The sequence below is a fragment of the Erpetoichthys calabaricus genome, chromosome 3 (genome assembly GCF_900747795.2).
Source record: "Erpetoichthys calabaricus chromosome 3, fErpCal1.3, whole genome shotgun sequence".
NCBI lineage: Eukaryota > Metazoa > Chordata > Cladistia > Polypteriformes > Polypteridae > Erpetoichthys > Erpetoichthys calabaricus.
The window spans coordinates 123,369,833-123,387,061 of NC_041396.2; the positions used below are offsets into that span (position 1 = coordinate 123,369,833).

General features: G+C 39.1%; 1 protein-coding gene across 1 annotated transcript in view; it reads left to right on the plus strand.

Annotated features, from left to right (window-relative positions):
- galnt2 (UDP-N-acetyl-alpha-D-galactosamine:polypeptide N-acetylgalactosaminyltransferase 2) overlaps positions 1-15,675 on the plus strand; it is a 324,782-nt gene extending 309,107 nt beyond the window's left edge. The window contains exon 16 of the mRNA XM_028797339.2: positions 13,653-15,675. Coding sequence (XP_028653172.1) covers positions 13,653-13,808 — 156 coding nt within the window. The 3' untranslated portion in view covers positions 13,809-15,675. The remainder of the gene's footprint in view (positions 1-13,652) is intronic.
- The last annotated feature ends 1,554 nt before the right edge of the window (positions 15,676-17,229 follow it).

Sequence of the window (17,229 nt, forward strand, 5' to 3'; positions counted from 1 at the left end):
TGTTATAGACGCCAATCAAATGTATGTTTTTATTGTATAATATTAACAATAAGAGCATCTCACTACTCAAAATGGAGGCGTCTAGGATCAAACCAGCGACCTTTTGATTACCAGTCAGCAGTTCTTTTCACTGCGCCACGAAAGCAGTTGTATAAAGGGCATGTCAATGTCGCACCCTAATGTGAGTTCTTTTTCTGCAGTTATATTCTTGAATAAAAGCACATTGTTTTGTTGTACTTGTGCCTTTTGTGAAAATGTTTATTTGATATTTGGACTTCAGGCTTCACACATTATACACTTTATGTCTACATTTTGTCATTTATTACTAAAACATGAAAAATGTTTCTGTTTTAACAATGTGTTTACATAGATTGTTGTAGACACAGAACACACATGAATTCCATGTGTTCCAAATAACGATATATTATTTACCCTCTAAAACTTGATAAAAATGATTCTAAAACTCCAGCACTTCACTCAAAAATAACCAAGGCTTGAGCTGGGAGAACTTTTTTCAGCGGTGGGGGGATGGTATAGCAGGCGGCTTGCTGCTTGTGTTGATCGACACATTTACAAGACAAAAGATGTTGACAGAGAGGTGCAAAGGGATATAAGGTGGGCTGGAATTATGAGTTTTTCCGTAGGCTTTGGTAATTGTAGTGTTAAGTTACTGTATGTTAACTGCATGTAACAGCACTATTAAAACTATAAACTTACAAATGACTTTGAATGTGAGCTTATATGCACTCATTGTCACTGAGAAAATATGAATACATTTGTCAGAGCATTATATCTCATTAATGATTGATTAAAGATTAATGAAGGTGGGCTTATAGCAACTAAATTATATAAATTAAAGCTTTCAAAAATCTTAAATGAACTATTATGACAAGATATATCATTTGATACATTGTTCACAAAGAATGCAATGTAACATGCATAAATAAAAATGTTGCATGTAGAATTATGGGATATCAATAGGTTTGTGCGCTTTAAGTATTTGCTAAGTAAGGAATCAGCTTTAATTTGTGCCCAAACCTAGCACTCTGTCAAGCTGTCTACATTACTTAGCCTCTTATCTGAAATACCTGACAGCCATTTGTCCTATTGTTTTTGTTGACCTGAAATAGAAGGAGTAATATATGTATGTGCAGGAATACCTAAATATTTACTCCAAAATTGTACACTATTATGTCAATTAATGTTTTATGTGAAATCTTTGTTGATGAAGTATACAGTAAAATTGCAATTTTGATTTTGTTCTGTATAGAAGGTATAATTAATGGAAGTCTTTTTTTGTATGAAGTGATAAAGTGCAGAAAGGAAGCTGCATTTTGAAGTTTCATAAATAACCTGAAGTATTTGGTTTAAAGTAAAGTAGTTTATAAATCACTTGATCCAGAAATGTAACATCAGCAACTTCAATTTTCACACTGCCAGGTAAAGAGACTTCAGTGTCTGAGTTGACTTTAGCTGCCTCCACGGGGAGATAATTGAGTAGGCTGCCAATGCCGATCAACACATTTGCAAAACAAAGACGCTGAGGATGAGGTCCAAAGGAATTTAAAGTGGCTTGGGATTACAACCTTTTTCGTAGGCTTAAGGGATTCTAGTGTTAAGGATATCGAGTCACCTCAAAGAGCTATGTAAAGAGCAGAGAATTGATCCGTTGTGGCGTTTGGTGCTGATTCTACACTATAAAGGCAACTTCAGAGAATTAATTTGCCTATGTAAATAGAAAACATTTTCACTCTTCAGTAAACCCCTTCTACATAATCCTGCTAGCAGTGATTACCTAGATAATGTCTCGTGCTTCTTTGAAAACTCTTCTGCAGCGTCCCTTATCTGGCACTAATTGTAGCTAAATCACTGCGCTTCAGGCTTGCATCTTTTTGATGTTTTACAAACGTCTTTCTGTTGGTCAGCATGTGTGTTTTTTAAACGGGCTGCTTGTTTTGCCACTGTACTAGTCCTTCTTCTCATTAATATTGTATCGGACGACTGTATTCTTTTCCATTTGTGAAAAGTAGCAGCATACAGCGCTATGTTTTCTGTCTGCCATTGTCATACACAGTCTGCGCTTGTGTGGGGGGGTTTGTAGCATTTTTGCATCACAGCATGTTAACTCATTTCAGTAGTGTGAGCAGTAAGGTATTGTGTTCTATGCTTTTCTAAGAACCTTGCTACCATAATTGAAAATGTAGTATTCAATATTTTTTAATGGTACACTATATGAAATGAGTACAGTTTGAGTATCGAGGTATAGATTACGGTGTATGGCAGGTATTTTCACATGCACACTTTAAAAATGAAATTGCAAGAAAAAGGTTGTATTTTCATTTATTTATTTTTTTTCTTCGATCTGCCTTAGAGTGGTATGAATTTTTTGCAGTTTGATGCTATTTCCATCCTGTAGATGGCAGCATAATACTGTCCTGAGTGTTGACTTCTGGTGAAACTTGATTGCATAGAATTCAGAGCCCAAGTCACTCTCGTGGTTAACGCCAAGGCAGTTAAATTGAAATAAACAAACTTTGTAGCAAGTGTATTGCAAAACAGAAAAAAAAAATTGTATTTGTTTTGAAGAATCTGGTTTTCACTTGCTTGAAGCTCTCACTTTTCTAGATGTCTGTAGGCTCTAATTCCCTTGGTTAGCTACTGGATATGTTGTGTTTATGTACCCTTCATAAATCCTCATTGTCCTAAAGTTTCTGTGTAACCTACATATGCTGCTATTCTGGTATACATCTGCTTCTTCAGTACTCTCTTGTTTGTGGTTGTTTCTTAATATCTGCTTACAGCTAACAAGGCACAGTATGTGCTTTTAACTTTACTTAACCTTCATTACTACACAATCAGCAAGCCAATGCAAACTCTAAAGTTTAGTTTTGGTCTAACTAGTTATAATAAATTGTTTTGTGGGGCTTATCTTTTTGGCTTTTTATTTGCATAATTGTCTCCAGGCCTTTAGATTGGAGTAACTGGCTGATTTGTTGCCTGAATTGGACATTACCCCAGGTGCAGTATTCAATGGACAGTTGATGCTTTCAGACTTCTTGTCAGAACTGTAGCATGTACACAACTGAATGCCAGTGCCAGACAGTTTTCTGTATTTTGAGCAGGCTGTTATCAAGCCTCAGTGTTTGCCATTGTTATTGGGTAGAAGTAGTTCAGAAAGCTCAGACCTTATTACTGACAAAGCATCTACCTCTTTCTAAGCAAGTCTATTTATTAAGTATACAAACAAGTACACCTGGTTAGGTCATAAACGTAATAATGCTATTGAGTGCAGTGTATCAAATACTGACATAAGAAATAGGAGAACATATTGTATATCATTTAACAGTTTGAGCTCTGAGCTTCATTCTGTACAATGAACACATCAGACACAATTCAACCATATGTGGAAATGAAAGGCAATTGAAATGGTTCAGATAAAAGCTTCATGAGCTTTCTTTCATTAGTAACACTTTTGATCAATTCAGTGCTCACTAGTTTCTTTTTTCGCAGCAGCAAGTTGTGAAGATTATGTGCTTTGTTAGTAAGAATCATAAAGTAAAGTTTGACAAGGTACCTGTGGTGGACATTTATTGGATTTGTGAGTATCTTGGTGTCTTAGTGATAGTGCAGTGAGGAACTATAAACAAGTACACCGGATCAGAGAGATAAAGCTTTTAGCTTAGGAGTAACTGACCGAATGAGTGCCAGGTTTTTGGTAAATGATTTGAAAACTGTGATAAAAAGAGCACTGTCAAGTAAGGATGCACATTTATTCTACATCTACTTTCCAAGGCTACCTGGATTTTGAGACAAATGGTACAAAAGCACAAGTTGTTAAGATCATATACTTTTCACCGGAGACTGTTTAGTTTTGCAGTTTCTAATGGACAAGAGACTTAGAAGTGAAAAGAAACCTCACAGCTGTTGGACAAATAGGAATGACAAGTGAAAACCACTGGTTGGAATCTCTCTTTCTGGGTCTTTCTTTACTTAATATAGAATGTAAGTCATACAGACTTCTTTGCTTTTATATATAGGTTAAGTTGCAGAGTAATGCCATTGAAATAAAAACAGATTTTTTTTTATATTCTGAAACCAAACATTGTGCTTAAAATCCAGAAGTCATACTTTCCTTAGTGTCATTTGATGCCGGAAAATTAACAGTTAACACTTGAGAGCTGTAAGGAACAAAGTGCCAGCAACCCACATTTGTAAGTAGAGAGCCTTCACCTGTAAAGTTAGGCAGACATAGTGCTGCTAGGCATTTTACTGCATTATATTTCATTTGTTGAGCTTTGTGTTTTCTCCGGTGTGTTAACTGAAGCAATTACTAAGTGGCATATGTCCAATTATACAATATGCTGTTGTGTTGGAATCATTATTGGGCATCATGATTTGGTCCAACACTCAGTACATAAAAATGAATATGACCAAAGTTGAAGACTAAATTAAAGGACTGAAATTGCTGTGCTTCACTATGTTAGTCAGTTTCAAACTACTTTGTTTTCCTGTTTGTTTAAATAAATCTGTATCTTGTATGCGTTGTTACTATATACAGTGCATCCGGAAAGTATTCACAGCGCATCACTTTTTCCACATTTTGTTATGTTACAGCCTTATTCCAAAATGGATTAAATTCATTTTTTTCCTCAGAATTCTACACACAACACCCTATAATGACAATGTGAAAAAAGTTTACTTGAGATTTTTGCAAATTTATTAAAAATAAAAAAATTAAGAAAGCACATGTACATAAGTATTCACAGCCTTTGCCATGAAGCTCAAAATTGAGCTCAGGTGCATCCTGTTTCCCCTGATCATCCTTGAGATGTTTCTGCAGCTTAATTGGAGTCCACCTGTGGTAAATTCAGTTGATTGGACATGATTTGGAAAGGCACACACCTGTCTACATAAGGTCCCACAGTTGACAGTTCATGTCAGAGCACAAACCAAGCATGAAGTCAAAGGAATTGTCTGTAGACCTCTGAGACAGGATTGTCTCGAGGCACAAATCTGGGGAAGGTTACAGAAAAATTTCTGCTTCTTTGAAGGTCCCAATGAGCACAGTGGCCTCCATCATCTGTAAGTGGAAGAAGTTCAAAACCACCAGGACTCTTCCTAGAGCTGGCCGGCCATCTAAACTGAGCGATCGGGGGAGAAGGACCTTAGTCAGAGAGGTGACCAAGAACCCGATGGTCACTCTATCAGAGCTCCAGAGGTCCTCTGTGGAGAGAGGAGAACCTTCCAGGAGGACAACCATCTCTGCAGCAATCCACCAATCGGGCCTGTATGGTAGAGTGGCCAGACGGAAGCCACTCCTTAGTAAAAGGCACATGGCAGCCCACCTGGAGTTTGCCAAAAGGAACCTGAAGGACTCTCAGACCATGAGAAAGAAAATTCTCTGGTCTGATGAGACAAAGATTGAACTCTTTGGTGTGAATGCCAGGCGTCACATTTGGAGGAAACCAGGCACCGCTCATCACCAGGCCAATACCATCCCTACAGTGAAGCATGGTGGTGGCAGCATCATGCTGTGGGGATGTTTTTCAGTGGCAGGAACTGGGAGACTAGTCAGGATAAAGGGAAAGATGACTGCAGCAATGTACAGAGACATCCTGGATGAAAACCTGCTCCAGAGCGCTCTTGACCTCAGACTGGGGCGACGGTTCATCTTTCAGCAGGACAACGACCCTAAGCACACAACCAAGATATCAAAGGAGTGGCTTTAGGACAACTCTGTGAATGTCCTTGAGTGGCCCAGCCAGAGCCCAAACTTGAATCCGATTGAACATCTCTGGAGAGATCTTAAAATGGCTGTGCACCGACGCTTCCCATCCAACCTGATGGAGCTTGAGAGGTGCTGCAAAGAGGAATGGGCGGAACTGGCCAAGGATAGGTGTGCCAAGCTTGTGGCATCATATTCAAAAAGACTTGAGGCTGTAATTGCTGCCAAAGGTGCATCGACAAAGTATTGAGCAAAGGCTGTGAATACTTATGTACATGTGATTTCTCAGTTTTTTTTATTTTTAATAAATTTGCAAAAACCTCAAGTAAACTTTTTTCACGTTGTCATTATGGGGTGTTGTGTGTAGAATTCTGAGGAAAAAAATGAATTTAATCCATTTTGGAATAAGGCTGTAACATAACAAAATGTGGAAAAAGTGATGCGCTGTGAATACTTTCCAGATGCACTGTGTAAATATATATAATATAAAATATACTTATCCAGTAAGAACAGTACGCTGCTATGCTAACAATAAGTCATGGACTACAAGTGACATCAAGGGCCTTTAGAACCAGAAGAAAAGGGCTTTTAAAGGCGGTCATCAGCATGAGCTCAAGCGCGTGCAGAAGGAACTCCGAGTCCAGCTCAGGGCAGCAAAGGAGCAGTACAGGACAAAGCTGGAGCAGAAGTTACAGAATAACAGCATGAAAGAAGTGTAGGATGGGATGAAGATCATCACTGGCTGCAGCTCGAAGCGGGGTGCCACCATCAAGAGAGACGTGGAGAGAGCAAACCTGATGAACAACTTCTTTAACAGGTTTGACCAACCTAACCCACTCTCACCTCTGAGTACTGCACCCTCCACCCATCCTTCTGCTCATACCAGCATAGGAGAGAGTTTCCCCCCACCCACAATTACAGCAGCCCAGGTAAGCAGAGAGCTGAGGTGACTTCGTGCCAGCAAAGCAGTGGGTCCAGATGGAGTATTGCCCCGACTGCTGAAGGCCTGTGCGCTGGAGCTAGGGAGTCCTCTACAGCGCATCTTCAACCTGAGCCTGGAACAGGGGAGAGTCCTGAGGCTTTGGAAAACATCTTGTATCACCCCAGTCCCAAAGGTTTCACGTCCTAGTGAGCTGAATGACTTCCAACCTGTCGCCCTGACGTCACATGTGATGAAGACCATGGAGCTGCTGCTTCACCACCTGAGGCCACGGGTCCACCACGCCCTCGACCCTCTGCAGTTTGTATACCAGGAGAAGGTGGGAGCGGAGGATGCCATCATCTATATGCTACACTGATCCCTCTCCCACTTGGACAGAGGCAGTGGTGCTGTAAGAATTATGTTTCTGGACTTCTCTAGCGCCTTCAACACCATCCAGCCTCTGCTCCTTAGGGACAAGCTGACAGAGATGGGAGTAGATTCATACGTGGTGGCATGGATCGTGGACTATCTTACAGACAGACCTCAGTATGTGCATCTTGGGAACTGCAGGTCTGACATTATGGTCAGCAGCACAGGACCGCTGCAGGGGATTGTACTTTCTCTGGTACTGTTCAGCCTATATATATTGGACTTCCAATACAACTCGGAGTCCTGCCACGTGCAAAAGTTCACTGATGACACTGCTATCGTGGGCTACATCAGGAGTGGGCAGGAGGAGGAGGAGTATCAGGGTTCCCACACGTCCTGGAAAACCTGAAAATTTTGAGGGTTATTTTCCAGTCATTGAAATGACCTGGAAACTGATCGAAATGGCCAAATGTCCTGGAAATAATCTTTCTTGTCCTGGAATTTTTTTTCTGTTTTCGCTTTTTAATTTTTCTGTTTGAAACAGCTTGCTGTTCGTAAGTCTAGATATGATGACAGCTGAGCTAGGTCGTGGCCTCTGCTGCGCAATGTCTCCACCTACTGAGACATGTATAGGCAATTATATTTATAAATGATTCTTTGACTGGTGGCTCATTTGATGGAGTATTGCCAAAACCCCTCTTGCAGCATTGCAGAAATGCCAGAATGTGATATGTCCAATACCTTGATGATGAAAAAAAGAAGAAAAAGGAAACTGAAAATGACAAGCAAAGAGAAGAGCTCCGCTCTGAAATCACAAAAGTGGCAGCAAAGAGACAGAAAATAATCACTAGCATTGAGGCAATGCAAGAAGAAGCAGATGCAGTGGCAGAGAAGGCTGAGAGAAAACAGGACTTTACACTGCTCACAAAATCTAATGCCTATCGTAAAAGTGTTGCTGAAAAAAAGAAAGAGGTCATCGGTCTGGATGCAGTTTTATCAGACCTCAAGGAGCAACACCAGCATTGTTTCTAAACCTAGGCCTACACCAGATGCCTTTTTCATAGGTTACAGTACAGTGACTTATAGATTGTTTTTTTTTTCCCAATATACTGGAGTTCAGGCTCTTATCCTTTGTTCCTAGTATTCTTTCTAGTTTAACCAAGTTTTCAACTCAGGAATTGATGGCAAGGCTATCATGATTTAAAATGGATGTATTTTGCATGTTTTCCCACAATGATAAGTTCTTTGTTATAATCTTTGTCGTTGACTTATACAAATTCTACAGCTGCTGTATTCCCAGTAAAGCTACCAGTTGAAAGTTAACTCTGACTTTGTTTTGTCGCGTGCCAATTGTTGCATATATAAGTGTTATAGGCATCATACACATGATATAGGCAATGAACTGGCTTTATGCAGTTTTGTTTAATACAAACATTGTACATAAATGTATTTGATACAAACAATGACATAATATGTAATATGCAAGTAACTTTTACTGAAATTAGGTCACTATAGTAGCCTATTTCATGGTGTGATCAACAGCTCTATACTGAACATTATGGAATTGCTCAGTATATGTCAGTGTTTGGATAGTTTTCCACAATCCAAGAGGTATTTATTTCTTTAAAAGAGTTTTGCAGTTTAAAACAGTGTGTAACAAAAAGAGGTCAAACAACTCCATTATACATCAGTGCATTAATTGGTGTTGCCTTTATGTAATTTAGCATATCGGTGACACTAAGTCCCTGCATAATCAAAGAGAAATTAAAATGGCGTTAAGCCTGCGACTAAAGTGTATGACTGTATGACCAGATCCTGTCATGAATTTCCGGAAAAAGCTCCTGGAAATGTCCTGGAAAATGATTCCTTAACACTAGAATTACCAGAGCCTACGAAAAAACTCGTAAATCCGTCCCACCTTAAATCGCGTCTTAAATCCGTTTGCACCTCTCCGCCAGAGTCCTTTGTCATCTAAATGTGCTGATAAACAAAAGCTACTAGCAGCCAGCTATTCCATCCCCCCACCGACTTAGAATGAACTTCTCTCCTAGCTCAAGCCTTGCCTTGATTTGATTACCTGGGATTGAAGTGGAGTTTTACAGTGGAAATAATTCTAGCGTTATTTGGAATACACGCATTTCATGTGTGTTCCATTTCTATAGTAGGCTGTGCAAACACATTTTTAAAACAGAAACGTTTTTCATATTCTAATAGTAAATGACAAAATGTAGGCATAAACTACAGTATATAACGTATGAAGCCTGAAGTCCATATATCAAAGAAACAGTTTCACAAAAGGTACAAATAAGAGAACACGTGCGCTTTCATTCAAAAAATTTTAAAAAAAAAGCCGCGTTAGCATGCCACATTGACATTCTTACTACAACCGCCGCGGTGGCGTAATGGTATCAGCCCCTGACTGGGAATCAGAGGGTGGCGAGTTCGATCCCGCACGGCTCCACTTCGAGAAATGAACTGCTCTTATTCTTACAATTTTAGAATAACAACATAAATTTGATTTCAGTCTGTAACAGCCGGTGTAACTTATGATACTGGTAAAGGTTAGCTTTTTTTTTTTTTTTTTTTTTTAATTCACTTTTCATTCTCACAGTCGCATTCAGAATCAATCCATACAACCCCATCTGACACAGCTGGTTTCACATAAATAAAAGTGCACTTTTATTCAAGACTATAACCGAAGAGTAAAGAAAGCAAGTTACAGTTGGTGGTTGATACAACAGCTTGCGTGGTGCAATGTTAAGAACTGCTGATTTCCGATCCGTGCTATATAAAATCATCACATTCAAATATTAACAGTTCCCACACACCCAAGGTCCGCCATTCCTACATTTACGACATGTGTACTTGTTGCAGTGTACACACCTCTCTGTGCTATGGTTCCTATTACAGTGAATGAGCACCTGACACTGTACTTTCTTCCCTGGGGGAAGCTGAGGTCTTAGAACGGAAGTTTGTTGATGCTGTATCTTCTTTTCTTTTTTCATCGCCTTTTCCTGTAAGAAGCGACGACGAAGTTCCCCTGCAAGGTGAGCCATGAACACTCTTCTTTTCTCAGCAGACCCCGTGCATGCCTTATACAGTACGTGTGCGTTCATCGCTGCTAGGTCAAGGATGTTGTAGAACACAGCAACCGGCCACCTGCGTGTTCCTGTTCGCACTGAACAAGCACGCGCCTTCTGGTCCATTATGTCAACGCCACGCTGGGGAAAAAAGAAAGACAAATATATGTGACATTTTGAAGAAATCATTTTATCACCAGAAGAGCACCAGAATACTTCGTCACACTAATATTTTTTTCATTAGCATACCTTCATGTGGTTGTAGTCTGTGACCGTGTTTGGTTTTTTTTTTTTTTTATCTTGCCCAATCTCCACATCATGGTGCATTGTGCTGAGAATGCAGACAGACTTCATCTTTTTGGGCACATACACTGTCAGCATGGCACTGGGAGATCTAAACACCAGCGTGGAGAATTGTTCGTGTACTGAACTGACTTTAGCTGCAGGTGGAAGTTCCCGTCGCACTTTATTCATGGTGCCAAGCAGAGCTGTATTGCGGTGCAGCAGTCTATTAGCCAGCGAAAGTGACGTGAAGAAGTTGTCTGTTGTTACGGTTCTGCCTTTGTCCAGAAATGGCTCCATAAGCTTTATGACCACAGACTCGGAAAGTCTTTCTCCCGTGGGACGACTGGGATCTTTTCCTAAATAAGGAGTGGCATTGCACATGTACTTTGTCTCCAAATCTGCCGCAATCCAAAAAGGCAGAATCGTAACAACAGACAACTTCTTCACGTCACTTTCGCTGGCTAATAGACTGCTGCACCGCAATACAGCTCTGCTTGGCACCATGAATAAAGTGCGACGGGAACTTCCACCTGCAGCTAAAGTCAGTTCAGTACACGAACAATTCTCCACGCTGGTGTTTAGATCTCCCAGTGCCATGCTGACAGTGTATGTGCCCAAAAAGATGAAGTCTGTCAGCATTCTCAGCACAATGCACCATGATGTGGAGATTGGGCAAGATAAAAATAAAAAAAAAACAAACACGGTCACAGACTACAACCACATGAAGGTATGCTAATGAAAAAAATATTAGTGTGACAAAGTATTCTGGTGCTATTCTGGTGATAAAATGATTTCTTCAAAATGTCACATATATTTGTCTTTCTTTTTTACCCAGCGTGGCGTTGACATCATGGACCAGAAGGCGCGTGCTTGTTCAGTGCGAACAGGAACACGCAGGGGGCCGGTTGCTGTGTTCTACAACATCCTTGACCTAGCAGCGATGGACGCACACGTACTGTATAAGGCATGCACGGGGTCCGCTGAGAAAAGAAGAGTGTTCATGGCTCACCTTGCAGAGGAACTTCGTCGTCGCTTCTTACAGGAAAAGGCAATGGAAAAAGAAAAGGTGATACAGCCATCAACAAACTTCCATTCTAAGACCTCAGCTTCCCCCAGGGAAGAAAGTACAGTGTCAGGTGCTCATTCACTGTAATAGGAACCATAGCACAGAGAGGTGTGTACACTGCAACAAGTACACATGTCGTAAATGTAGGAATGGCGGACCTTGGGTGTGTGGGAACTGTTAATATTTGAATGTGATGATTTTATATAGCACGGATCGGAAATCAGCAGTTCTTAACATTGCACCACGCAAGCTGTTGTATCAACCACCAACTGTAACTTGCTTTCTTTATTCTTCGGTTATAGTCTTGAATAAAAGTGCACTTTTATTTATGTGAAACCAGCTGTGTCAGATGGGGTTGTATGGATTGATTCTGAATGCGACTGCGAGAATGAAAAGTGAATTAAAAAAAAAAAAAAAAAAAAAAAAAAAAGCTAACCTTTACCAGTATCATAAGTTACACCGGCTGTTACAGACTGAAATCAAATTTATGTTGTTATTCTAAAATTGTAAGAATAAGAGCAGCTCATTTCTCGAAGTGGAGCCGTGCGGGATCGAACTCACCACCCTCTGATTCCCAGTCAGGGGCTGATACCATTACGCCACCGCGGCGGTTGTAGTAAGAATGTCAATGTGGCATGCTAACGCGGCTTTTTTTTTTTAACATTTTTTGAATGAAGGCGCACGTGTTCTCTTATTTGTATCTTTTGTGAAAGTGTTTCTTTGATATATGGACTTCAGGCTTCATACGTTATATACTGTAGTTTATGCCTACATTTTGTCATTTACTATTAGAATATGAAAAACGTTTCTGTTTTAAAAATGTGTTTGCACAGCCTACTATAGAAATGGAACACACATGAAATGCGTGTATTCCAAATAACGCTAGAATTATTTCCACTGTAAAACTCCACTTCAATCCCAGGTAATCAAATCAAGGCAAGGCTTGAGCTAGGAGAGAAGTTCATTCTAAGTCGGTGGGGGGATGGAATAGCTGGCTGCTAGTGGCTTTTGTTTATCAGCACATTTAGATGACAAAGGACTCTGGCGGAGAGGTGCAAACGGATTTAAGACGCGATTTAAGGTGGGACGGATTTACGAGTTTTTTCGTAGGCTCTGGTAATTCTAGTGTTAAAAAGAGTGGGAACCCTGGAGTATAGGAACCTAATCAAGGACTTTGTTAAATGATGCAACTCAAATCACCTACACCTGAACGCCAGCAAAACCAAGGAGCTGGTGGTGGATTTTAAGAGGTCCAGGCCTCTCATGGACCCCGTGATCATCAGAGGTGACTGTGTGCAGAGGGTACAGGCCTATAAATACCTGGGAGTGCAGCTGGATGATAAATTGGACTGGACTGCCAATACTGATGCTCTGTGCAAGAGAGGACAGAGCTGACTATACTTCCTTAGAAGGCTGGCATCCTTCAACATCTGCAATAAGATGTTGCTGCAGATGTTCTATCAGACGGTTGTGGCGAGCACCCTCTTCTAAGCGGTGGTGTGCTGGGGAGGCAGCATAAAGAAGAGGGACGCCTCACGCCTGGACAAACTGGTGAGGAAAGCAGGCTCTATTGTAGGCATGGAGCTGGACAGTTTGACATCTGTGGCAGAGCAACGGGTGCTGAGCAGGCTCCTGTCAACAATGGAGAATCCGCTGCATCCGCTGAACAGTATCCTCTCCGGACAGAGGAGCAGCTTCAATGACAGACTGCTGTCACTGCCCTGCTGCACTGGCTGACTGAGGAGATCGTTCCTCCCTCACACTATTCGACTCTTCAATTCCACCTGGGGGGGGTAAACGTTAACATTATACAAAGTTATTGTCTGTTATACCTGCATTTTTATCACTCTTTAATTTAATATTGTTTTTTTATCAGTATGCTGCTGCTGGAGTATGTGAATTTCCCCTTGGGATTAATAATCTATCTATCTATCTATCTATCTATCTATCTATCTATCTATCTATCTATCTATCTATCTATCTATCTATCTATCTATCTATCTATCTATCTATCTATCTATCTATCTATCTATCTATCTATCTATCTATCGGTAAAATTTGTATTTGCATTTTACCTAAGAACGTGTCACAGTACTCTGCATTTGCTCTCAATTCACATTAAGCTTACAAATAAATAAGTATTCTTTTATTTCTTGATTTCAGTTATGTTTAATAAAAATTTCTTCAATTTTTTTTTCTTTGCAGAAATGGGAGCAGACAGAAAATAATTCTAAACTGAGACACGTGGGAAGCAACCTTTGTTTAGACAGCAGAAATGCTCGAAATGGAGGCCTCACAGTGGAAGTCTGCAGCCCATCTTTATCACAACAGTGGAAATTCACATTGAATTTACAGCAGTAAATATAAGGGAAAGAAAGAACTGAATCAGTAAAATCCAGCACATACTAAAGACAGATATGAGGATGTTTTTTTAAGAAGGTGACTACCATCTAACTATATACCTCAGTGTTCCATCTTGGTCCAGTTTGGAAGTAAGAATATGTAGTGATAATATTTCAGTGGAATGAAATACTTGGTTTATTTCACTGGTTTCCTGCGCATTCCTTATGGATACATTTTCTTCTTGTAGAATGTACAAACATTGTATTCCTGGGTCTCTCATGTGACCAGTTCCACTGCTGTGGTTATATTTGTGTTGTACATGAACATGGTACACTCGTGCAAAGAGTAAACAATGCAAAACAATCATTTGGCACATTCATTTTGCAAAAGAACACATGTATGTCACGCTGTTTTTCAACCTGCTGGACTTGATCTTGCTATATTTTCCACAATACACACCTGAAACCATCCTTTTTTTTTCCCTAAATCATATGTATTGAACTGTATTAGCTCTAAAAACTATGTTCATATGAGTTGAAAACCTCAGACACCAAAATGGAACAGCTTTAAAGGCAAGGACTGATGCTGCTGGACCTCAAAGATCTTTAGCACTGAGTGGTAAAGGTTTTCAATATTTAACCAGTCCTTTTGCCCTTTATGGTTACTTGTATTATATCATTTTTTTATTTTAGTATGAAAATTGAGAAACACTAGAAGTGTTATTTGCCATAACGTCATTCCTTTTTTTCATATTCACAAATGAGTTGGTTTTCATTCATATATATTAAGAATAAAAGGAACGTTTAGGTACTGTACTTTACGTTGTGCATTAAGTGGAAAAATCTCTCCTTTTGAAAGATACAAAATTAAAATAAGCCTGGCATGGATTTAAAGGCAAAATAGACATTTTCACTGTTTGTCAGATTATCTGTTGACTACTGGGGAAAAGATGTACTGCATATTTGTCTCATTACCTTTTTTATCTGACTATCTGTGGAAGTGACAAGGGTAGTGTATGTACATCTTTTAACTTGGGATTGCTAACTCCTATTTGATAATTAGAGGCTACTGGAGCGATTCTGCAATCTTAAGAAAGTCCCACAAGTTGGTGGACTTACCTTTACAGGCTGTTTTCTTCCAGACAGGTTTAGAAATTGTTCAACCACTGCGATAACATAAAAGGGATTACATTACAGTTGCAGAACTTTATCAAGAATAGATTTATTTATGATAAGACACACATGAATTCAGAACTGAATAAAGAAGGAGCTCTCCATTTACTTGCTTTGGAAGGAAGGAAAAAGTGTTAGCTTAAACTTTGAAATCCACCTATTATTTCCAAGTTCTTAATTGAATTAAGCCTATATCAGCAACATAAAGTTACCTATATAATGTCAACATAGTTTCATAAAATGTAATAATAGGGATGTATTCTGATAACTTATTTTTTAAGTTATATAAAAATAATTTTTAATTGGATGAATTATTTTCAAAGCACAGAGTGCCAAAGTTATTTGCTATTATTATATTTACAATGACAATGCATTTCTACTTGCTGTATGAAGATATACTCACAATAATGTAAAAAAGTCCCATGTGTCTTAAATAAAAAATGTTAATTTTCAATACTTTTTAGTTCTTTCTGCAAAGGTACATCAAAGCCAATTATGCTAAGAACTCTAGTGAGATAGTTCTTTCAGGGGATGAGAATAGCAAAAGCAATGATGGCAACCATTTATATACAGCAATGCAAGTTCATTGTAAATGAGTCTACTGTAAAAAAAAAAAAAAGCTTGTAATTGTTCAGTGTTTTATAGATTTGGTGCAATTCCATGTTTGAAGGGATAGGAATGGAATTTAAATTAAATAAATATGTTTATACAAACATGACTGTAATTCATTTTCTTCACAAAAAACGTGAGTTCTTGTGGTACAAATTCTTATGTCAACACTGGGTTTGAAATAAGTTTGAAGAAGTTAAAAAAAAGTATTTCTGCATTCTTATTCAGATATTTTGTAAATAATCAAACAGATACTACAAAAACGGTTGGAAAACCAGTCATATCCATTTTTAATTGATTTAGGAAAGTGTTTAGCTTAATTTTGCATTACTGTGCTCTCTCTTTTTCTTGTGATTGACTTTTATTTACTTACCAATAAGATGTTTTTTACATTCCCCAAAATCTGTAGTGTGGAAGAAAGAATATGGTGATTGCTGTGCAAGTATATGCTTTACTAACATAGTTAAACCTAACTTTTTTTTATGTTGTATAAAAGTTAAGTTACCAGTGTGAATTTTCAGTTCATAAATCATCATAATGCACTTATTATTTTTAATATTTTCCTTCAATATCATGACGTGGGTGTTTCCTATCCTAGATAGTACTTGAGTTGACTTGGTGCCAAAGGCCTTGCACTGCAAAGCCCTGGTCCCTACTGAGCAGCCCCCAGGTAAGATACATAACATAGTGTGCATGGGGTGTGATAGTACCACTTCCAAACCTGTCTCAGATGTTTGGAGGTAAAAAGTCGAAAAAAATTAAATGTGGCCAACATGGGACAAACCATTAGTACATAAAAACTACTCCGGCTTCAAGAAGAGCCATAGCCATGTTCCACTGCTGGAATTCACAGAGAGTTGCAATGTGATATTAAAACATTGCCTTCTCTGTCTTGACTTACTTCCTTTAAGAAAGGACATGCTGTATTTTTTCAAGTTGCTCCTTTAGACAAGTGAAGGGCACAGGGAATTGTCATATTGAGTGAGGGATTATCACAGTTGGAAAAGTTGGATGAAAATTAAAGATACAAGGGCATTTACAGGTTTTAATACTGATTTACCGGGACCTCTTCCTCGCACAGAAAGGATGGCTGCATACCCAGGACAGAAGATTGGTGAGTCAAAGGCCAGGGTTTGCAGTCAACCAGTTGTTTAAAGATGTGAAACAGAGAGAGAGAGACAAAGACTAGAGTGATTCCTTGCTGATGACACCCTCAAAATGATCCATTTGTTTGCTTTTCTTATAGTTGGTTAAATAATTAAATGTGAACAAAGGTCTTATAGGTCGTGATTTCTCCCTTTACATCAGGTTTAAACAATTATATACAAAACAGAAAATACTGTAATAATTACTGTACTGTAATAATTTGAGCAGAAAATACAACAGGAAGATAGTTGGTCTCATCCGTTACAGGAGATGGACGTCTGAAGCGGAGCTCCGTTAGCAGCGGCTTTATTTTCCCACGTATTTATTATTATTTAGAGGTATCCTGTATTTACCCGACCCAAGAAACTTCCACTACAATATATAAACATGAGTAACAAGAAGAGAAGTCAGAAAGAACCAGAAAAGAAACTTAAAGCTCCATCAAAGTCTGGACAGACGTCCAGCCCAAGTACGAGGTATGGCTTCTCGGAGACTGACCTGGAACAGGCAGA